General features: G+C 43.0%; 1 protein-coding gene across 15 annotated transcripts in view; it reads right to left on the reverse strand.

The window, feature by feature from the left end:
* The window catches only part of PRELID3A (PRELI domain containing 3A), a 32401-nt gene continuing 8866 nt past the window's right edge, over positions 1-23535 (reverse strand). For 2 of the 15 annotated variants that reach the window (XM_047828414.1, XM_047828415.1), the window contains exons 2-6: positions 22170-22338; positions 20580-20669; positions 19497-19567; positions 19286-19388; positions 14334-18786 (exon numbers count right to left, since the gene is read on the reverse strand). In XM_047828414.1, the coding sequence (XP_047684370.1) occupies positions 18439-18786; positions 19286-19388; positions 19497-19567; positions 20580-20669; positions 22170-22338 (781 nt within the window). In that variant the 3' untranslated portion in view covers positions 14334-18438. Of the gene's footprint in view, positions 3279-14333; positions 18854-19285; positions 19389-19496; positions 19568-20579; positions 20670-22153; positions 22339-23535 lie in introns of those variants that run through there. The other 13 variants (XM_047828418.1, XR_007145923.1, XM_047828419.1 and 10 more) reach the window with 13 other exon arrangements.

A 23535-nucleotide genomic window follows, 5' to 3' on the forward strand; every position in this document is an offset into this window, starting at 1 on the left:
AAAACATTTATTATCTCACAAGTTTCCGTGGTCAGAAAATCCGGAGCAGCTTTAGCTGGGTGATTCTGGCCGGGCATCTCAGAGGTTGCAGTCAAGACATCAGCTAGGCCTGTAGTTAGCTCAAGGCTTCCCTGGGGCTAGAAGATCTGCTTCCAAGATGGCTCCCTCTCACAGCTCCTAACCACATGGACCTCCCTGTTGGGCTCCTCCAGCATCTCATGACATGGCAGCTGGCTTGCCCCAGAGCAGGTGATGCACGAACAAGCAAGGTACAAGTCACAGCGTCTCTTATGACCTGGCCTGGGAAGTCACAGAGCATTGTGGAGTATTCTGCAGTATCCCACTGGTCACACACTACTCAGTGTGGGAAGAGACCACCCATAGACATGGCCACTAGGAGGCAGCCTCCTTGGGGGCTGTCTTGGAAGCTGGCCACACCGCATAAGACCTAAAGCAGACTTCGACAGGGAAATGAGAAGACACAGAATTGATCTGAGACCTTTTAAAGGAATGTTTGGTTTGCATATGGCTACAGAAAGGGCCAGAGAAATAAGTCTTAAATAACTCAGGTTTTGTACTTGGCAAATGGAAGCAGCACTACTTAGAAATGAGGGAGCAGAAAGTTTGGTGAAAGGGAACAAATTTAGTTTGATTTATGTTGATTAAGAGATGCAGTGGAATCTCTAAGAAAGGGGTTGGCTTTAAGGGCCAGATAGTAAGTCTTAGGTCTGGTGGGCTTCATATGGTCTCTGCTGCATACTCTTCTATGGGGGGGGGGGGGGGGGGGGTTATTTGCAACTCTTTAAAAATGCAAAAACCATGCTTAGCTCATAGACTATAGTCTGCCAACGCTGACCTAAGCAGACTGTCCTATAATAGGTGAAGAGAAGCCTAGAACATGATGAGCAGTGAAGGACAGAAATCTAAATCAGTCCTTAGTTGTACTCATTAATGTCTTACCAATTGCCTCATGGACGAGTGAAGATAAAAGTTAAAATATGCCCTCGCCTCAAAAAATGTTCCATCAGCGAAGCCCAGTGTTCCCAATTCTAGCCTTGCCCAGTGGCGCCCCCCCCAGGGGACTCTTTGGCCCAATGGCGGGCCAGCGCCAGTGGTACCAGCACCGTGGACCAAGGTGCCACAAGGCTGCACTGAGGCGCTTCACATCTGCTCCCTGGTTTGATCCTGGAGCTGGGTTCAGTGTCTGCGTTTTATGAGGAGGAAACTGAAGTGGTATGAAGCAGTCACACGCTGCCCAGATTTACTCCTACATACCCTATAATCCAACAGCTGCCTCACAAAGGGTAATCTCCTCAGCCACCAAAGTCACCCAAATAAATAACCCTACTTCCTCTTTGGATACTGAAGTTGTAACAGAACCTATGAACACCTGTTCTGAATATATTGGGCATTCACTAAGGCTCAACCATAAGGAGAGATCTGCTAGGGAAGACTATTCAGGGGGTGAGGGAAATGAAGCTCCTAACAGAGACACCCAGCAATTAACTCCTATATCAAAGCATGCCTAACCCTTAATGTGAGGACAAAAATGCTGGAGGCAAATAGTCATCTACTCTTTAGAAGCCAAAAAGCCACTGGTGCAAATCAGATACAGTTTTAATAGTTGGTTCTAATGCCACATAGGTGGAACACTCTTCAAAGAATATTGAGTACCACCAATTTTCCCACAAAAAGGGAAACCTATTTCCAGAGAGCTCCTGGCTCTGCTTCTAGAAAGCTTGTATGGAAGTAGCTACCTAACCAGAAGACAGGTACCAATACACAGACCACAGGATCGCCTAGAGCGCTTAAAGAGCTCTGGGAAGCCCAGCTTCCAACAGGAAGCTTCTTGTTTAGCTGTAGTGCCTTCTAGTTTAGGTGAAGAGTTGACACAGTAACTGGTGTATTCAACTTTTATTCCTACCAAACTCAAAAGGCCACACTAACAGGGAGGTGACACTGCAAACTAAGGAAAGGCGGCAGGATTCTGGATTTATTTCTTGCTTTGGGCAATAAAATAAAGCATTAGGCAAGTAATAGGACATTACCAAAATAGTTTCTCCTGATAACTCATTTCTCTTCTAAAAAAAACCTAAACTGATTGGTTTGGTTAAAACGAAAAAAGTACCCTATTTCTTGTTCAGAAACTAAAATGAAATGGGGATGCTTTGTTATTCGCTGTATGCATATAATTAAAAACCCATCTCCTAAATTAAATCTAGGGTCTGTCTTCAAGACAGACTGATCTTCAAGATCAGTCAGTAAATTAAGTGTGCGTGCAGAACAGCTATCATATTTGTGGAATGGCCCCAAACTTGAGCGGGGGCAGGCACGGAGGCCCCACACACAGCGTGCGTTGAAAGGACGGTGTTCCACCGCCTGGAGCACTGACGCTGGATCCGAGAGCCACAGCCAGACCTGGAATATCCATGGTCTGTGATTACAACCGACTCAGGACAAAAACCCACAGAAACTTCTATTTGAAAATGATGGGAGAAAGCCATTCCCTTTTACACTCTGATACCTTGGCTTCTGGGGAAGGGATATCAGAAATCTAACGTGTTTAGTAAACAAAACTTTCCATCAAATAATAATAATAAAGATAAAAGTAAAGATAAGCTAGGGGCACCTGGCTGGCTCAGTCAGTAGAACATGCAACCCTTGATCTCAGCGCGCGGGAGTTCAAGTCCCACCCTGGTGGGGGGGGGGGGGGGGGGGAGGCATGGAGCCTACTTAAAAAAATAAAGAAAGAAGGTAAACGTAAGCCGTAGACCAAGATCTGGTAAATTCACGCTCTTTCCAGAGTAGCCATGCACTGATCACACAGGCTCGCTCCAACAGACCAAGTGTGGAGCGAATTCGCAGCCCCACTGCCGGGGGCGGAGCGGGGAGTTGAGGGGGTGGGGGTGAACGTCTGCCACCTGCTGCTGCACCTGCGTCTCCGGGTCCTGGGCTCCGCTGGTGCTTCACGCTCTGGCGCAGGCGGGGGCTGCCAGGCCCTCCAGTTCCGTGTTAAGTCGGCCAATCACCCACTCCAAGGCCTCGCGACCCTGCCGAGAGAACAGCACTGAGGAACCCTCCCCCCCCCCCGCCCAGGGATGTGCCCACCTCTAAACTGGTGAGATGAAGACGGTGGCTGTTCAGGTCCCATCATGCTTATCTTCTCATACTTCTGCCAGAGGGCATCTCAGGAAATGAGGCCCCTCCAGGTGCTGGGGGTACCTACTGAACATCAGTGCAACAGCAGTGATCACAGGTATTCATTGTGATGCAATACTCTGTAATTAAAGTTGAGAACATGTTCTCAAACTAAAAATCAAGGTTTAATTTCACCTGGCTTTGCCACCCAGCTTCCATGATATTTTATCATACAGAATTTGCTTTTGTGCTTATAATGAATTCCAAATAGAAAGCATTGCACAGATCAATATTGAATCCATTCCCAGACCAAAACGAAAGTTACAAAACCAAACTATTTTATACTAAACAAATTTTGAAAATAATCACTACCACTTTCTTAATGACTCTCTTAAAATTTTTTTATTTATAATAGAAAGCCTAGGAGAATAAAAAAAAACCAACACATGAATATGCTTATTTTTATCACACTTCAATCCACCAAAAATTTGAAGTGGCTGGGTAACTGTTTACATGCACTTGCCCTAAAAATGCCATCTTCCTCTGAAACTACGCTGGGCATCCCTGCACATTGTAGAGGAATCAAGATAATCTACATTTTCTGATACTCATCCCTGCTTCCAAATGTGGTTTCCCAACTCACAAATTTCCATGTTCCCTTTTAAAAGGACTCTATACATGACAGTTTTTACACCATTACCTCTACAAGGTTATACAGTTACACTAGGTGGAACAGAGTTACCTACAAGTGGAACAAGAGGCTGTCACTAGAGAAAGGGTTCAGTGTCTAGGCTGATACATGGGACAGAGTGCAGTTTTGCAGCAGAGTGACAGATGTTCTGCCCTGCACCCACTGCCTTTGCAAATCCAGGGTTTATCTGCAAGGAACCTGAAAATCCTTGAGGAATTAAGACGTCAGTGCTATACAGCTAAACTTCAAGAGGGAACTTTTTAAGACAATGTTGCTTAAAAATAGAAAAAAGGCACAAAACAGTATACACAGTATGGTTCCATCTGTGTTTAATAAAAGAAAAGGAAAACAAACCCATATATCCTTGGCATTTGCTTAAAACATTTCTGGAAACCTTTGTAAAAATCAGGAGTTAACTGGCAGAGCCCAGGAACTCTTCCTCTAAAGGGGAGGCTTTCACTCTTCAACAGAGACTCGTGTGTGTGTGTGTGTGTGTGTGTGTGTGTGTGTTTTAACTATAAACATGGATTGCTTTTATGTGTTTTTTGAGGGAATACTTTTTATAAAAGCGAGCAAAACTCTGATTTCAAGATGGTGGGGAAAAAAAACCTTTGGCCCTTTGTCTGCTGAAATGTCCATTAAACTATCAGGAATAAAACTGAAACAAAACTTCAGAACCCACGGAGTCAGCACCCTCACTGCCCATAAGAAGTTGGAAGGCAGAGGCATGGGCTGTGATGCGGTAGAGGGGGTCCAACACAAGCCATTCAGAGCCCAAGGGTTTTCCAGAGAGAGGGGACACACAGGGGACAGCAAGGGACAGGCTGAAAACCATTTAACAGCCTGACTCTTAGACCCCTGGGTTCCACCCCAAAAAATAAAGGTTGAGGAGTCTTGTTGGGAGAAACTGAACCACTTCAGAGAGAAGGGAATGGGGGGGGGGCGGTGGAAAAGGCCACAGGACACCCTCGATGACCTGCAGTGAGCCCAACAGCCAGCAAGCCTCACTCCTCACCCCCACTTCAGCTTGTGTCAGGTACGTCAGCATGAAAGACACCCGAGGAAGCCTTCCATGCAAAGGGGCACAGAGGAGACACCCAGATGCAGAAGAAAGCTTCACTTAGTGTTTACCTGCAGAGAGAGGAGGGAGGACACTACATCTATGAAGCAAGAACAGGATCCCATAAGAAAAAGGAAAGAGAAATTAAAACTACAATTTGCCAAAATAAAAACTCATGAAATTCTTGGAAGATAAAGTCCAGGAAACCTCCCAAAAGGTAGAACAAAGATGAGAGAAAACAGAACAAAATTATGAGATCAATCCAATATGACCAAGAGGACTTCCAGAAAAGAAGAGAGAATGGTGGGGAAATCGTCAAAGAAATCATTACCAGAACCAAAGGGACCACCAAGTTCCCAACACAATGAATTGTTTGTTTCTTTGTTTTTGATGTCTTGCTGACATACAAAAGCTTTATGTATGCATGTGTACTTGTAGGTATGTGTTTACAGCTATATATTTTCCTCTTTTTTACTGAAATGAAATTCACATAAGTTAACCATTTTCAAGTATACAATTCAGTGGTATTTAGTACATTCACACTGTTGTGCAACCACCACCTCTGTCTAGTTCCAAAGCATTTTCATCACCCCAAAAGGAAATCTCAAATGCATAAAGCAGATTCTTCCCCATTTATACCTCCCCTCTCCCCTTGGCAACAACCAATCTACTTTCAGTCTGTATGGATTATCCATGATAGATATTGCATACAAATGGAATCATATAGTATGTGGCCTTTTGCATTTGACTTCTTTTATTTAGCATAATGTTCTAGAGATTCATCCGTATTGTAGTGTGGATCAGTACTTCATTCCTTTTTATAGCTGAATAATATTCCAGCATATGTATGGACCACCTTTTATGTAACCATTTATCGGTTGAAGGACATTTGAGTTTCTACTTTTTGACTATTGTGAGTAGCGCTACTGTGAACATTCATGTATAAATATTCGTGTACTTGTTTTCAGTACTTTGGGGTATACAACTAAGGGTGGAGTGGCTGTACCATTTTACATTTGCAACACTATGAACAAAGCTTCCAATTTCTCCACATCTTTGCTAATGCTTATTTTCCATTTAGTTTATTACAGCCATCCTAGTGGTTGTGAGTGGTTTCTGTGGGTTTGATTTGCATTTCCCTAATGAATAATGATGTTGAACATTTTTTCTTGTGCTCATTGGCCATTTGTATATCTTCTTAGGAGAAATGTCTATTCATATTATTTGCCCATTTTTAAATTGAGTTGTCTTTTTGTTGTTGAGTTGTAAAGAGTTTTTTATACATTCTAGATAACAGATCCTTTTTGGATATGTGATTTGCAATTTTTTCTTCCATTATGTAGCTTGTCTTTCCACTTTCTTGATAGTGTCTTTTCTTTTTTTTTTAATGTTTATTTATTTTTGAGACAGAGAGAGACAGAGCATGAATGGGGGAGGGTCAGAGAGAGGGAGACACAGAATCTGAAACGGGCTCCAGGCTCTGAGCTGTCAGCACAGAGCCCGACGCAGGGCTCGAACTCACGGACCGCGAGATCACGACCTGAGCCGAAGTCGGTCGCTTAACCGACTGAGCCACCCAGGCGCCCCTCTTGATAGTGTCTTTTGATGCACAAAACTTTAATTTTGATGAAGCCAAATTTATCTACTTTTTCTTTTGTTGTTCCTGCTTTTGTAGTCATATCTAAGAATCCATTGCCAAATCCAAGACCATGAATATATACCCTTATGTTTTCTTCTAAGAGTTGTATAGTTTTTGTTCTTTTTTTTTTTAAGTTCGTTTATTTATTTGGGGGGGGTGGCAGAGAGAGAGAATCTCAAGCAGGCTCAGTGCTGTCAGCACAGAGCTGGACACAGGACTCCATCTCATGAACCATGAGATCATGACCTGAGCCAAAATCAAGAATAGGATGTTTCACCTACTGAGCCACCCAGGCACCATAGTTTTTATTCTTATTTGTAGGTTTTTGATCCATTTTGAGTTAGTCTTCGGATATGGTGTGAAGTAATGGTCCAACTTCATTCTCTTATATGTAGATATCCAGTTATCCCAGAACCATTTGTTGAAGAGACTATTCTTTCCTCATTGAATTGTTTTGGCACCCTTGTTGAATATCAATTGGCCATAGATACATGGGTTTACTTCTAGACTCTCAATTTAATTCCACCGACCTATTTGTCTATCTTTATGCTGGTCCCAAATTGCTTTCATTACTGTAGCTTTGTAAAAAGTTTTGAAATTGGTGGGGCACCTGGGTAGCTCAGTCAGTTAAGCATCTGACTTAAGCTCTGGTCATGATCTCGCAGTTCATGGGCTCAAGCCCCATGTCAGGCTCTGTGCTAACAGCTCAGTGCCTGGAGCCTGCTTCATTCAGATTCTGTGTCTCTGTCTCCCTATGCCCCTTCCCTGCTCATGCTCTCTCTCTCTCTCTCTCTCTCTCTCTCTCTCTCTCTCTCGTGCGTGCACACTCTCAAAAATAAACAAAACAAAACAAAAAAGAAGTTTTGAAATTGGGAAGCGTGAGTCCTCCAAATTTGTTCTATTTCAATATTGTTTTGGCTATGCAGGATCCCTCGCAATTTCGTATGAATCTGAGGATGGGCTTTTCCATTTCTGAAAAAAAAAAGCTATAGAAATTTTTATATAAGAACTGTCTTGATTTTTCAGAATGTTTTGGGTAGTACTACCATCTTAACAATTATTAGTCTTCCCATCCACGAACAAGGGATGTCTTTCCATTAATTTACGGGTTTTTTTTTCATTTCTTTCTGCAATGTTTTGTAATTTTCATGTACAGTCCTTCACCTTGTTTTATTCCCATGTATTTTATTCTTTTGGATGCCACTGTAAATTCCATAGTTTCCTTAATTTTCTTATGAGGTTGCTCATTGCTATTGTAAAGAAACACAATTGATTTTTATGTGTTGTTCTTGTACCTTGTAATTTAGCTAAATACCCTTTATTAGCTTTCTGGTGGCTTAAGGTTTTCTACATATAGGATCTGCCATCTATGACTATGGATAGTTTTATTTCTTCCTTTCTAGTTTGGATGCCTAATACTTCTTTTTCTTATCTAACTGCTCTGGCTAGAACTTCTAGTACAATGTTCAACATCAGTGACAACAGTGGACATCTTTGTCGTGTTCTTGATCTTAGGGGGAGATTGCAGTCTTTCATCATTGAATAGGATGTTGGCTGTGGGTTTTTCATAAATGCCCTTTATCATGGAGAGGAAGTTCTTTTCTATTCCTATACCTAAACTATTTCTAGAATTATTATTTCTATTCCCAGAATAGTGTTTTCATCATGAAGGGGTGTTTTTTCAAATGCTTTTTCTGCATCAACTGAGATAATCATGTGGGGCTTTTTCCATTTGTTCTATTAATGAGATTAATAGAGATTAATGAGATTAACAAAATTAATGAGATTAATATTGTTAATATTAATCAATAGAACATTGATTTTTGTATTTGAACCACCCTCCTGCTTCTGAGATCATCCCAGTTAGTCATGGTGTGTATCCTTTTAATATGCTGTTAGATCCAGCTTGATTTTTGCATCAATATTTATAATATAAATCTTTTGTTGAAGATTTTTGCATCAATATTTATAAAGGATATTAGTCTAGATTTATTCTCTGGGGGTCTTTATCTAACTTTGGTATCAAAGTAATATTGGGTCTCACAGAATGAGTTAGAAAGTATTCTCTCCTCTTTTTTTGGAAGGGTTTGCAAAGGATTTGCATTAATTCTTTAATGTTTGGTAGAATTCACCAGTAAAACCATCTGGCCCTGGTCTTTTCTCTGTTGGTAGATTATTTTTGGTTTTGTTTTGCTTTGTTTTTTTTCCTTCATTCATGATTTTATTTATTTTTTCTTGATAAGTCTGGCTAAAGGTTTATCAGTTTTACTTATCTTTCCAAAGAACCAACTCCTGGTTTCATTGATCTGTTCTATTGTATTTTTAGTCTCTGCTTCATTTATTTCTGCTTTAATCTTTATTATTTCCTTCCTTCTACTGAATTTGGGCTTTGTTCTTTTTCTCACTCCTTTAGCTGTAAGGTTAGGTTGTTTATTTGAGCTTTTTCTTGTTTCTTGAGGTAGACCTGTATTGCTATACAATTCCTTCTTAGAACAGCTTTGCTGCGTCCCTAAGATTTTGGACCACAAAATCTTCATTGTTTTCATTTTTTTGTCTTCATGTTTTCATTTTCATTGGTCTCCATGTATTTTTTAAATTTTCTCTTTGATTTCTTGGTTGACCCATTCATTGTTTAGTAGAATGTTATTTATTCTTCATGTATTTGTGTTCTTTCAAATTTTTTGTGATTGATTTCTAGTTTCATACCATTATGGCTGGAAAAGATGCATGATATTTTTTAATTTATTGAATTTTTAAATTTATTGAGATTCATTTTGTGGCCTAACAGGTCATCTATTCTGGAGAATATTCCATGTATACTTGAAAAGAATGTGTATTCTGCTGTTTTCAGATGGAATGTTCTGAATACATCTGTTACCTCCATCTTATCTAATGTGTCATTTAAAGCCACTCTTTCCTAGTTGATTTTCTTCTCTCTAGGTGATATATCCATTGATGTAAGTGGGGTGTCAAAGTCCCTTAGTATGACTATATAACTGTCAATTTCTTCCTCTATGTCTGTTAATAGTTGCCTTATGTATTTAGGTGCTCCTATGTTGGATGTATATTTACAATTGTTATATCCTCTTGTTGGATTGTTCCCTTTATCATTATGTAATGTTCTTCTTTGTCATTACAGTCTTTCTCTTAAAGTCTATTTTATCCAATGTAAGTATTGCTACTCCAGCCTTCTTTTCACTTCCATTTGCATAGTAAATGTCTTTCTGTCCCTTCACTTTCAATTTGCAGGTGTCTTTAAGTCTGAAGTAAGTCTTTTATTGGCAGCATATATATGGGTCTTGCTTTTTTATCCATTCACTCACACTATGTCTTGATTGGAGCATTAGACCATTACACTTAAATTTTGCTTGTTGCCATTTTGTTTTACAGTTGTTTTTGTAGTTCTTCTCTGTTCCTTTCTTCTTTTGCTCTCTTCCCTTGTGGTGTGAAGACTTTCTTTAATGTTATGCCTTGGATTCCTTTCTCTATTTTTTTGTACATCTATTATACAAATTTATGTTTACCATTAGGCTCATCTATAACATCTTACACGTACAGTAGTGTATGTTATTAAGTTGATTGTTGCTTAAGTTCTAAAAGCACTAGATTTTTACTCCCCCACCCCCATTTTATGTACATGATGTCATATTTTATATCCTTTTATTTTGTGAATCTCTTGACTGATTTTTGTAGATATTCTTGATTTTACTGCTTTTGTGCTTTAAACTCCATACTGGTTTTATAAGTGTTTAATCTACTACTTTTATTTTATGTTTGCACTTACGTGTGAAATTTTTTCCTTTCATAATTTTCTTACTCCTGATTATGACTTTTGTTTTTGCAGTCAAAGAATTCCCTTTAACATTTCTTATAAGTCTGCTTTAGTGGTGAACACTTTTAACTTTTGTCTGGGAAACCCTTTATTACTAATTCTATTCTGAATGATAACCTTTTTGGTTGTAGGGTTTTTCTTGTCAATACTTTGAATATATCATGCCACTATTCTGGCCTGAAAAGTTTCTGCTGAAAAATCAGCTGATAGCCTTCTGGGGTTTCCTTTGTATGTAACTGTTTTCTTACTGCTCTTAAAAATTCTCTATCACTATTTTTTGCTATTTAAATTATTATGTGTTTTGGTGTGGACCTCCTTGGTTTGGGTTGACTTTGTTGGGGGACTCACTGCACCTCCTGGATCTGGATGTCTGTCTCCTTCCCCAGATTAGGGAAGTTTTCAGATATTATTTCTTCAAATAAATTTTCTGTTCCCCTCCCTCTCTCTCCTCCTTCTGGGATCCTTCTATGAATGTTATTACAGTTATGTCATTGAGTTCCCTTAACCTATTCTCATTTTTTACTATCCTTTTTCCTTTTTGCTATTCAGTTTGGTTGCTTTCAATTACCCTGTCTTCAGATCACTGACTCATTCTTCTGCCTCCTCTAATCTACCATTTCTCTCTAGTGTATTTGTTATTTCAGTTATGTTCTTATCTCTGGCTGGTTCTTTTTTTTTTTCTTCTTCATATTTTCAATCTCTTTGTTGAAGGTCTCACTGAGATCCTCTACTCTTTTTCTCAAGTCCAGTGGGTATCTTTATGACCATTACTTTGAATTCTTTATCAGGAATATTGCTTTGCTCCATTTCATTTAGCTCTTGTGCTGTGATTTTGTCCTGTTCTTGCATTTGGGACATATTCCTGTCTTCTCATTTTGTCTAACTCTCTGTGTTTGTTTCTATGGGTTAGGAAAGTCTGCCACGTCTCCTGATCTTGAAAGTAGTGGCCTTAAGGGGCGCCTGGGTGGCGCAGTCGGTTAAGCGTCCGACTTCAGCCAGGTCACGATCTCGCGGTCCGTGAGTTCGAGCCCCGCGTCGGGCTCTGGGCTGATGGCTCAGAGCCTGGAGCCTGTTTCCGATTCTGTGTCTCCCTCTCTCTCTGCCCCTCCCCCGTTCATGCTCTGTCTCTCTCTGTCCCAAAAATAAATAAACGTTGAAAAAAAAAATTTAAAAAAAAAAAAAAAAAAAGTAGTGGCCTTATGAAGAAGAGGTCCCACAGTGCCCTGAAGTATAATGCTTCCTGTTCACCAGAACCAGGCAGTTCAGGGAAGTCTCCTATGTGGGCCACGTGTGTCTTACTGTTATGCCTGGGATGCATTTGTCTTCAGATCAGTCATCTGTAATGACTCTCTTTGTCTGCTGTGGGCTCACTGGGCAGGGTTTGATCCCTGCATTGTTAGAATGTACCAGTCTGGAGCCAATGCAGGCTTCTTCTTGGGCAGTGTCAGCAGTCAGACCAGATGCCTACCTTTAGCCCATCTACCTAGGTTGCAGTTACACCAAACTTCAGGGCTTTCTTCCTATACTGCCCCCTGAGAAGCTTTGGTTGGAAGGTTTTTAATTACTGATTCAATGTCTTTGTCTGTTGAGATTCTATTTCTTCTTAAATTGTTCTTAAATTCTTCTTAAATTCTAAATCTTCTTAAATTTAATTACTGATTCAATGTCTTTGTTGAGATTCTATTTCTTCTTAAATTAGTTCTGGGAATTTGTGTGTTTTTAGTAGTTTCTCCATCACATATAGATGATCTAATTTGTTGGTATACAACTGTTCACAGTATTCTCTTATATCCTTTTATTTCTGTAAGATGTGTAGTAATGCCTCACTTTCTTTTCTGATATTTTTATTCTGAATCCTTTTTATTCTTGGTCAGTCTAACTAAAGTCTTCTCAACTTTGTTGATCTTTTCAACTAAACAACTCTTGATTTCAATGATTCTATTTTTCTATTCTCTAGTTTAGTTTTCTATTCTGAGTTTAGTTTGTCCTTCATTTTCTAGTTCCTTCAAGTCACGTTAATGATTTGAGATCTTTCAAACATAGGTGTTTGCAGCTATGAATTTCGCTTTGATCACTGCTCTCATAGCATATGTTGTATTTTCATTTCCATTCATCTCAAAATGTTATAATTTCATTTGTAATTTATTATTTGATTCGCTAGTTGTTAGAATATACATTAAAAATTCAACATATTTCTGAATTTTCCATTTACCTTATACTGTTGATTTCTTTTTGGTTTTTTTAATGTTTATTTATTTTTGAGAGAGAGAGAGAGAGAGAGAGAGAGAGAGAGGAACAGAGAGAGAGGAAGACACAGAATCCAAAGCAGGCTCCAGGCTCTGAGCTGTCAGCACAGAGGCTGATGCGGGGCTCAAACTCACAAACCATGAGATCATGACCTGAGCCTAAGTCGGATGCTTAACCAACTGAGCCACCCAGGTGCCCCTATGGTTGGTTTCTAATTTCACTTCATTGGGATCACAAAAGATATTTTGTGATTTCAGTCTTCTTAAATTTATTGAGACTTGGTGTTTGGCCTAACACATGGTTTATCATGGAGAATCCATGTGTTCTTGAGAAAAATGTGTACTCTGCTGTTGAGTGAAGTGTGCTATGGATATGTTAAGTCAAGTTGGTTTATAGTGTTGTTCTAGTCCTCCGTTTCCTTATTGATCTTCTGTCTAGGTGTCTTGCCCATTGTTGAAAGGGGGTTATTGAAGTGTCCAACTATAATTGTAGAACTATTTCTCCTTTTAGTTCAGCTAATGTTTCCTTCATATATTTGGGGGCTCTGTAGCTTGGCGTGTAAATGGCTATAACGTTTATCTTCTTGATGAATTGACCCTCTCATTGATATATAATGTCCTTATTTGTCTCTTATAACATTTTTTTGACCAAAAGTAGATTGTGTCTGATACGAGCATGGCCATTCCAGCTCTCTTGGTTCTTATTTACGTGGAATATCTTGTTCCATCTTTCACATTGAACCCATTTGTGTCTTTGGATCTGAAGTGAGTCTCTTGTAGACGGCATATATAGTAGGATCGTGTTTTTTCATCTAATCTGCCAATCTCTGTCCTTTAACTGGTGAATTTAATCTATTTACTTTTAAAGTAATTACTGTTAAAGAAGCACTAACTTTTTACACTGTTAGTTGTTTTTTGGGTTTTTTTTTTTTTACACTGTTAGTTGTTTTCTATTGAGTTCCAAAACTTTCTGTTCCTGAATTATTTCCATCTTCGTCTGTTGTGTTGGGTTTTTTTTTTCTAGTGTACCATTTTCATTCCCCTTTTATTTTCTGGATATTTTTTAGTTATTTTCTTATTAGTTACCCTGGTGATTATAATTAACATCTTAAACTCAGAAAAATATAATTTGAATCAATACCAATTTAGCTCTAATAATGTATTAGTTAGGGTTTCCAGAGAACCAGAACCAATAGAATGTGTAAATATAGACAGAGATTTATTTTAAGCAATTAGCGGTCATAATTATGGAGGCTGGCAAGTCCAAAATCTGCAGGGTAGATTAATCAGGATTCATTAAATGCTCCCCTGGTTGAAGTATTCTATTAGAATCCACAGTTCTACAAAAGTTGATTCTGTTATTTTTCGCCAGCTTATTGGTTGTTTCAGTGGAGGGACAGATTCTTGGAGCACCCACCTCTACCATTTTCCATGATGTTACTATTTATATATTTTTTTAGTTTTAATTTTGAAATTATTATAGATTCACAGGAAGCTGCAAGGATAATACAGGAATGTCCCATGTACCCTTGACCCTCTTCCCCCTAATAACATCATGCATAATTACAATATCAAAACCAGGAATTTAACATGCACAGTGCAGCACAATGAATTTTAAAAGATCACTTCAAATGGGGCACCTGGGTGGCTTAGTCAGTTAAGCGTCCGACTTTGGCTCAGGTCATGATCTCACAGTTCATGAGTTCGAGCCCTGCATCGGGCTCTGTGTTGACAGTTCAGATTCGGAGCCTCCTTCAGATCCTGTGTCTCCCTCTCTCTCTGCCCCTCTCCCACTCGTGCTCTCTCTCTCTCAAAAATAAAATAAACATAATAATAATAATATTAAAAGATCACTTGAAATAAGGCTTAACCTCATGAAATTTCAGAACATCAAGGATAAAAAGACCCTAAAAGCTTCCAGAGAGAGAAATAATTCATATACAGAAGTTGATAATCTGAGTGGAAAAAAACAGAAAAATGCCTTCAAAATTCTGAATGAAAATATTTTTTTAAAGAACTGTATGTCAAGCTATGCTGTGAACAAAGTATGAGAACAGAAAAGACATTTTCAGATGTACCAAGTCTTAGAAACCACAAAGAGATGTCCTTCCCCATCTTGTAACAGTAAAGAGAAAGAGGAAGGCAGGGAAGCAGGGAAACAAGGGCTCCAGGAGAGAAGGCCAAGGAAATGCCCAGGAATGCCCAGAAAAGGGGATGACAGCCACGTGGCTGTTTGGTCAGAGAGTGAGGCCTGGCTTCCAGAATGGATGGCGCCATGGAAACTGGGAATGGTTGTGCTGCCCAAAAAGACGGACCCGTGGAAAATAACGTTATGACGTACTGCTAACAGTGGGTAAGAGTATGGAAGAACTCAGCCAGAGACTTTTAAAAAATAAAATTAAACAGATGAAAAGAATTATCATCCCCTAGGTGGGGGGAAATTGCATAAGAAGGAAAATGCAATTATGGCTTAGTAATAAACAACAGTTAGGCATTTGTACTTTCGAAATTACGGAAACTCTGTGCTTTCAACCATAAACGATATAGCTATTTTGGGGGAAAGGGAGAGAGAAGGAAGATATAAGAGAGAGAAAATAATAATCTACCAAAGAGGTAAATAATTCCTAGATAGCGTCTAAATTTGGCAAATCAAGAAATAACAGGGTATGTTTATTTATTTATAAATCTAGCAGCAAAAGCCAAAAGCTGCCAAAAGAGTTGAGCGTTCCCTCAGCAGGACAGAAAAACGCTTTTCCAAAGGGGTGAGGGGGGTTTGTTTTTACCGTAAATCTTTTAATTCTGTGTTGCCATAAGCTTTATGCATAAAACATTCTGATACAAATATAAATGAATGTCATTTCCTTTTGGATTAGAAGTACTGTTATCAAACAAAAAACACGACCTAAAAAACAGAAGAACACAGTGCTACTCATTGTTTACGGAGGAGGCCTTCTCTCAAGTTTTTAGAATTTGAAGCATACTGAAAGATTTTACATTCGACTTTTGAAAACAGGAAAGTTAAAATTCCCACCTGGAAGTACCCTAAAGCTAACACGACAGCTTAGGCTCATAAGCACTTTTACTACTTCGTCACAGCCACTCTGTGTGAGCATCCCCACAGACAGGTCTGAACAATGACAAGTAACACAGGCCTTCAGCCCCTGGGGCCTCTGGTCCCAGAGCGCAGGACAAGCCAGCTGCAGCATGGGACACAGTGCTTGGCTCCCCTGACCAATTCCAACCGTGAGACAGGAGAACTCACGGTACTGTCCCCACACACGCAGCTGTGGGGATGGACGCCCCTACTCCAGCGTGGGCAGATCTGCACTAATGGTGAGAAGGACGCACCACAGCGGCATCTGAAGTGACAGCGCCCAGATATGTGTGAAGAGGCTGTCGGTGCAGACAGGTGATCAAGGGGTACGGGTGGGATACGGGGAGTCACCAGGAAAAGAGTGGTTTAGTAAGATCCCAAGAGTCAGCAGAAAACTGCCGGGAGCTGCTACCTAGGGGAGAACAGACAAGGCACAAGAGCAGTCTGACAACACTGGCCCAGGGGCAGTGGGGCCGTGGGCAGCGGCAGGGTGACAGCTTTGCAGCCCTTGCCCTTCTCCTGATATAGGGGTCTTCTCTTCTGTGGGTCTCATTCTGCAACAGACAGGCCTCCTGTCTTGAGATGTCGCAGCCGAAGAGCCCGGTGGAGGCTGTGACCAGGCAAGTGGCAGATTACAGAAGTTTCCACACCTCTCCCAGACTGGTCGAACCATATTCAAGGCTCGCTTAGTTCTTCCTTTTTTCTTCCTTGCCTTCTTCCTTCCTTTTTTTTCTTTTGTTCTTTCTTCTTTGATTTTTTGGGTGAGGCATCTGATCAAAGATTGAGGCAATTTAGCTCTAGTTTATGAGGAAACAGAATGTGACAGAGTCCACAACTCAGAGTGACACATCACACACACCACACTGCCCACACACACTATGCTCACCAGGCCGGCAGGCTCTCTATGCGTGGCCACCTTAGTGGTGCGTCCATGGAAGAAGAGAGACCCAGCGGCAGATCACAACCTTGGATTCAAGGTGAAGGGCTCTGGCAAACTTAGGCTCCAGTAGGAAGCTTTTAAAGGAGGCTGAACCACACAATCCCCATTTGCTGACACACACATGCTGCAGACACACAGACAGACCAACCGTGGGAAGCGGGGCCCAGAGCAGCACAGTATGGAAAATCAATAGGGTGAGGGGTTTCAAGGCAGGAGTATAAGGATTCCCTAAACAGAGGGAAGCAGGAAACCCTGACTTTCCTACGAAGTATGAAGATGACTGCCGACCAATTAAGTGTCAAATCCCTTCCTGACGGTCCAGTCACTGGTGGCCTAGGAAATCAAGGAATGTTTGTGAAGCTCAAGAAGATGCTAGAAATGGCTTCTGCCACTAAAAGAAAAAAGCCAGCGGCAGTCACGTGGCTGGGTGCTGGCTGGCAGCAGGCGAGGAGCAGGATTCCCCCCGAGCCCGCAGCGCTGACACAAAGGCACATAGCATTCTTTATAAGAACATGTACAAATATTCAGACCCTGCCCGAAATGAAAAAATTCTCCCATTTGATCAGCCTTTGACACCGTCTGGAACTACTAGTGAAAGCCTCCTTCTGATAATGCGCTAATGACAGGAAATGTTTAGGCAAGCAGGTCCTGAGAATGGCTTGGGAAAATCTGAACTGCCTCTATCTGAGACCAGATAACAAATGATCAAGTCTTCCTGGGAAATAAATCCTGCCATGAAACAAGATAATTTAGGAAGAGGATGAACTAATGACTGCTTCCGTTACAGAAGACACTAAGGAGCGCCGGGCTGGAGACACATGCAGCTGCACCTGTAAACACTCCCCACTGCACACCATGCACACAGTTAGCAAGATGCTAGGTTCTCTACTGGGTTAAAGAATACCATAGTTACCACTGTTCATCACAAGGTGCAGGTGCAGACCCCGTTAGCTCACAGCGTGCTCAGAATTTTCAATTATCCACTCAATAGCAGCCCACCCCTGGAGCAACAAAGAAAGAGTTCAACACGGTGTAAGAAATCCTGCTTCTCGAACTGCAGACGGCCAGCCACAACCTGGATTTTAAATGGCACAAGGAAAGCGCTGCGGCTTTAAAGGAGACACAGTAACCATTTGTGAATAACCTTTCACCGTAAGCAGGCAGTTTTTCAAGCTCAGAAATAAGGTGGTAGGTGTTCTGCCTGAAATTCTCGCACAGGCTCAGGCTGCACCAACACGGGCACCTACCATCTACGCTATCATCTCCTGAGTGCAGGACGAGGGGGCAGCCTCACCGCCTTCTCAATGACTCATCCCACCCAAATCCCAGGATGACCTGCTCCCCTTCTCCTGTCTTCTGTTCCGGCATCTTCCTAGCTGCTGGGATGCACTGAAGTGGTAACACAGCTGGAGCAGGGGTGGGTGGGGGGGAGTGATTCAACACAGCAGTCACTAACGTAAAGTGAAATAAAATCATTTGGCCTCACTGAGTTTCCCCTGACTTTTCTCATAAGAGGTCTCAGGTCGCTTTGGACTCACCAAGTAGTCCCTTCCTCCTATAATTTATTTTCTTCAGCAAACATTTAGGGCGCCTGCCCTAGGCCAGACACTGGCCACACAAAGGTAAGTAAGGTTCTGTCTCCTCCCAAGAGGGCCTGCAGTGAGGACACGAGGCATGCGGCTCTGGGCACTGCATACCCCCTTCCCCGCCCTCCCCTGAACTGAGCTGAGCTAATGCCAACATTTCTCAAATCGGGGTTTTTCTTAAAAACAGGGAAGACTTGCTCTTCTATCAGTGCCTAGGCTAAATGCGAGCCAGAAGTGAGTGGCTTTCCAGTTAAATTATGCCAAGCACGGTAGGCATCCCACAGATCCCCAAAATGAAGAATTGCTTCTGACCAAAACAAACCAGGAGAGAGCAGGGGAAGGGAGGACAGCCAGGAAGACGTCAGCCAGTGAGGTAAGCTAAATAGCAAAGGCCCTGCTCTGGCGAGTGACATTACCTTGAATTCGAGTGACATTACCTTGAACTCGTATAACGGCTTCCACACATCCAAGCTCTTTCCATCAGCTGTGCTGGAGAGGAGGGGCAACCTGGACTCCGTGAGCAGTGTCCGCCTCACTAAGGCAGCCCTCCAGCTAGGGACCTGGGGAGGACGGCCTCCTGCGATCCAACCTTTCTCCTGCCACCTCCACAAAGCTTATTCCCAAATCCTGCCAGGGGGGAGGCGCAAAGACGGCAGCTGACTCCAGGGAACTTCGCAGAGGAGAGGTTCAGCCAAAGCCGCTAGGTGCCTATTCAGTAGGCTGTACTACGACAATTCCTGAATAACCTGCCTGAAGATGTTAACGTGTGGGGTTTGTTCTGTTCACTGAGCCTGTGCTATTTTGGCTCTTGGAAGCGGTGGTTGCTTCCGCTGAGTTTACGTTCCAGATTCACCGGGCACTTCCCCTCAGGCCTGGGCCAGCCCTCCCTGCGGCCAGGTTTGAATATCCCAGTGGAAAATGCTATGACATCCATCATGAGCTCAGCTGGTAATGGAGGGCCGCAGCACTCAGTAGGATTTCCGGACCTATATCTTTCACCCCCTAAATCTGGCACTTAACACCTGGGGCGCACACAGGGCCCGGGACTGAGATCCATACCTTCTTTGCATTGGATGATATTGTGTTGGCCATCAGACTTTCCAGGTAGCTGCCGAGGCTGATCCCCTTCACGGTGATGATGGCTTCTTGTGTGAGCACAGTCCTACAGAAAAGCAGGAAGTAAAGGGGCTGAGCAGCCTGAGGAAGGGGAGGCTCCAGCCCACCCTGACCTTGGAATTCAACGTGTCAATCCCAGGACGCGATGGCTTACATTTCAGGGTCCTCCGGATGGGGTGTGTATACCAGCCTCTCGTTCACTGACACCAAGTTTGTGAGTGTGATCTTGAAGCAAACAAAAAATGGTTTTAGGTTTTATTTCTCTTGCATTTCTTCCCAAACCACCTGCTCATACTCTTCCATCCTCAAATCACCACTTACTGAAGCCAGAACACAAGAAACACCAAGTCCCAGGGAAACCCAGCCCTGGCCGCTCCTTCTGGCAGCCTTTGCATGTCCTCCACACCCAAACCTAAGTCTGGCCTGGCCTCAAGGCACTTTCAAACTGCCAACCCATCAACAGTCCTACAAAAGCATTCAGGGTTACCATCCAGGTAAATGAGCACAAAGTTGCTTGTATAGAATACGATTTTATAAAATAAACCATGTTTCTAGCTTCTGCATTTTCCCCAAATTTTTTGAATGTGCAGTAGGCCAATATAAATTTTTCTGAGAAGAGTGAAGGGAAAAAGGTGCTTGTAAAATTAGTGCTAAAGGGGCACCTGGATGGCTCAGTCAGTTAAGCATCCAACTTTGGGTCAGGTCATGATCTCATAGTCTGGGCGTTCAAGCCCTGTATCAGGCTCTGTGCTGATAGCTCAGAGCCTGGAGCCTGCTTTGGATTCTGTGCCTTCCCCTCTCTCTGCCCCTCCCCTACTCATGCTCTATTTCTCTCTCAAAAAGAAATAAACAAAACAAAAAAGAAATAAAAAACCTAGTGCTAAAAGTCATGTATGCTGTTGGAAGTCAGGATAGTGGTTATCTTGGGGGTGGGGTGGGGGTGCCCCCCAGAAAGAAGCATAAAGGGGGATCCTGGGGTCTGGTCACATTCTGTTCCTGATCTGCCTGGTTACAAAGGTGTGTTCACTTTGTGACAATTCATTACAGGCATTTTTCTATGCGCTTATTATAACGGAATAAAAAGATAAATAAAATACTGCTAAATAAAATTAGCCTTTCTATTAAAAATAAAAGATCACTTAGACCAAAGGTGGGCTGGAAATAAAATTAAATGAAGATATTACCCACCATCACCAGGAAATACCAAGCACCTTTCTCATCTTAGGCCATTGCTTACATTGGTGGAACAAAGTTCCATTTTCTTTTCTACTGGATCCACAATGGAATGTTCTTTGATGTATGTCAAAGTCCTACTGGTTCCCAAAATCTAAAAAACAAAGCAAAACTAGCATAGTAATGTGTCAAAAATTTCATTTTGTAGCATCAACCACAAAATGCCATCTCATTTACTAATTAATTCCTTTATCTATTCAACAAACGACCCAAGGGGGGACGCAGCCATGGACGGCCCTCCCCAGCAACTTTGGTGGGTCTCTGTACCAGCAGTGGAGGCAGACATTGAACAAATGAATGGATTCAGATAGAGTTGAGCGTATGACAGTAATAAACGCCCTGACGAAGAAAATAACAGTGAGAGGTGGGGAGCATGGGGAAGGCCCCTCTGCCAGGTGGCAAAGCCAGGGAAGGAGGGCACCATGTAGAGTTCTGGGTTTAGCAGGTGGGCTGCAGTCACCTCCCAGGGCCAGACCTGTGCGCTGAGCTCCTGGCACAGTGACAGGCCAACATGGCAGGAGAGGGAGAATGTGGGCCCACTGGCATGCTGGGTCCACGCCAGGGCTTAAACTCTGTGCTGAGAGGAGGACGGGGGTCCATATGGGCAGGAGAAAGCCATGCTCAGATTTACATTGTCAATGACCTCCCTGATGGCTCTGTGGAAGAGACCTGTCAGGACCGAATGTGTCCCCAAAGTTCATATGTTGACGCCCTGACCCCCAACACCTCAGAATGTGACTGTATTTGGAAACAGGGTCTTTCCAAAGGTAATTAATTAAGTTTAAAAGGGGGTCATCAGGGTGGGCCCTAACCCAGCCTGAGCAATATCCTTATAAGGAGAGATAAGAACACACAGAGGGAGCCGCCAGAGCTGCGTGAGGGCAAGGGACCACCACCTACAGAGGAAGCAGGGCAGCTGTCTGCCAGCCAAGGACAGAGGCTGGGACAGACCCTTCCCTGGCAGTCCTCAGGAGAACCAAGCTTGCCCCTGCCTTGATCTCGGACCTCCAGCTTCCAGAGCTGTGAGGAAACAACCCTCTGTCGGAGCCCCCAGTCTGCGTATCCGGTTAGGACACAGGACCGTGGAGTGACGCAGGAGTCTATGGGGGTAGGGTCAGGGCTGAGGGTGGGGGAGCCACGCCACACGTCAGGAGACCTCAGGACCCACACAGATAGAAAATTAAATGAAGTTTACAGAGAAACAAACCACCTCTCGGGTTTCTCTGAAGTCCTGAGCAGGTGTTCTCAGGGAAGGCTGTCACCTTCTGCAGATGGGCACCAGCCGGGCACGTGCAGATGCAGCAGAAACAAGGAGGGTGCAACTGGGTGATTGTGGGTATGGCCCGGGCAGGGCGATGCGGGCACAGGGAGCCAACGGGGGTGCAGCCCGAGCAGGGCTGTGGGCGCAGCAGGGGCGATGCGGGTGCAGTGGGGATGACGCAGGTATAGCCTGGGCATGTGGGTGAGCGGGCCAACATGGGTGCAGCCGGGCGATGCCGGTGTAGCCGGCATGTTGGGGTTGGTGTGGCAGGGCTATGTGCGTGTGGCGGGGCGGTACTGGCGCGGCGGGGTACGTACGCAGTTGCAGCCTCACCGCTTTCACGAAGCCAGGCAGCCCCCACTCAGTGCTGAGGAGGCGGTGGCTGTGAAGCCGGCCCCGGCCATCCACACTGCGCTCCAGCACGTCAACTCCCACGACACAGGGGTTCATCGGATTCGGGTACTTCCTCATGGCAGCTTTGATGACAGTGTCCCATGGGTGGCTGGTGGGAAAAATACAACCACCCAGCATAAGCAAGCAATCCCTACATTTGTAAAGTGTGCCACAGAGGCACGGGGGTGGGGGGGGGGTGGGGGGGCAGAGCTGCTGTGGCCGCAGAGTGAAAGGAAAATCAGCGTTAATGTTCTCGTTAAAAGCTTTTTTTCTTTTGGCTTTAATTAAAGGTATATGCAAACAAATCTGTCTGAGGCATCCGGCCCCACACCCAAATCCTGGATCTTGTGATCCTTCTGGGCTGACCAGGGGCAACCGGAAGGCTTTGCCTGGGAGGACTCGCAGGACACTGGGGACACAGAGGTCTCAGGCTGCTGGCAGCCGTGTTCAGTGCGTCTGCATTCTTGGCCTAGGTGCTGCCCTCACAGGCCACCCCGACATTGGGGCCTTGGCGGAACGAACCACTTCCCACCCCCACTCAGCACCTTCCCGTCCTCCACTTCCTCCACCACTCCACCCCTGAACAACACTGGTTTCAACTGTGTGGGTCCCCTTACATGTGGATTTTTTTCAATAAATACAGAAAAGTACTATAAATGTGTTTTCTCTTCCTTATGATTTTCTTCATACCATTTTTTCTCTCGCTTATTGTAAGAATACAGTATATAATACATAAAATACATGTTAAGCAACTCTTCATGTTGTCAGTAAGGCTTCCAGTCCATAGTAGGCAGTAAGTTAATTTCTGGGGGAAGCAAAAGTTGTACATAATTTTTAATCTACAGGTTCAGTACCACCCCTATTAAAATGACAATAACATTTTTCACAGAACTAGAACAAATAATACTAAAATTTGTATGGAACCCCAAAAGACCCTGAATAGCCAAAGCAGTCTTCAGAAAGAAGAACAAAGCTGAAGTTGTCACAATCCCAGATTTCAAGGTAAGCTACAAAGCTGTAGTAATCAAAACAGTATGGTACTGGCACAAAAATAGACACACAGATCAAAAGAACAGAACAGAGGGCCAGAAATAGACCAACACTTACATGGCCAATTAATCTACCAAAAAGGTGACAAGGATATACAATCGGGAAAAGACAGTCTCTTCAGTAAATGATGCTAGGAAAACTGAACAGCTACATTCAAAAGAGTGAAACTGGAAGGACGCCTGGGTGGTTCAGTCGGTTAAACTTCCGACTCTTAATTTCGGCTCAGGTCATGATCTCATGGTTCCTGAGATTGAGC

The sequence above is a fragment of the Prionailurus viverrinus genome, chromosome D3 (genome assembly GCF_022837055.1).
Source record: "Prionailurus viverrinus isolate Anna chromosome D3, UM_Priviv_1.0, whole genome shotgun sequence".
In the NCBI taxonomy this organism is placed as follows: Eukaryota; Metazoa; Chordata; class Mammalia; order Carnivora; family Felidae; genus Prionailurus; species Prionailurus viverrinus.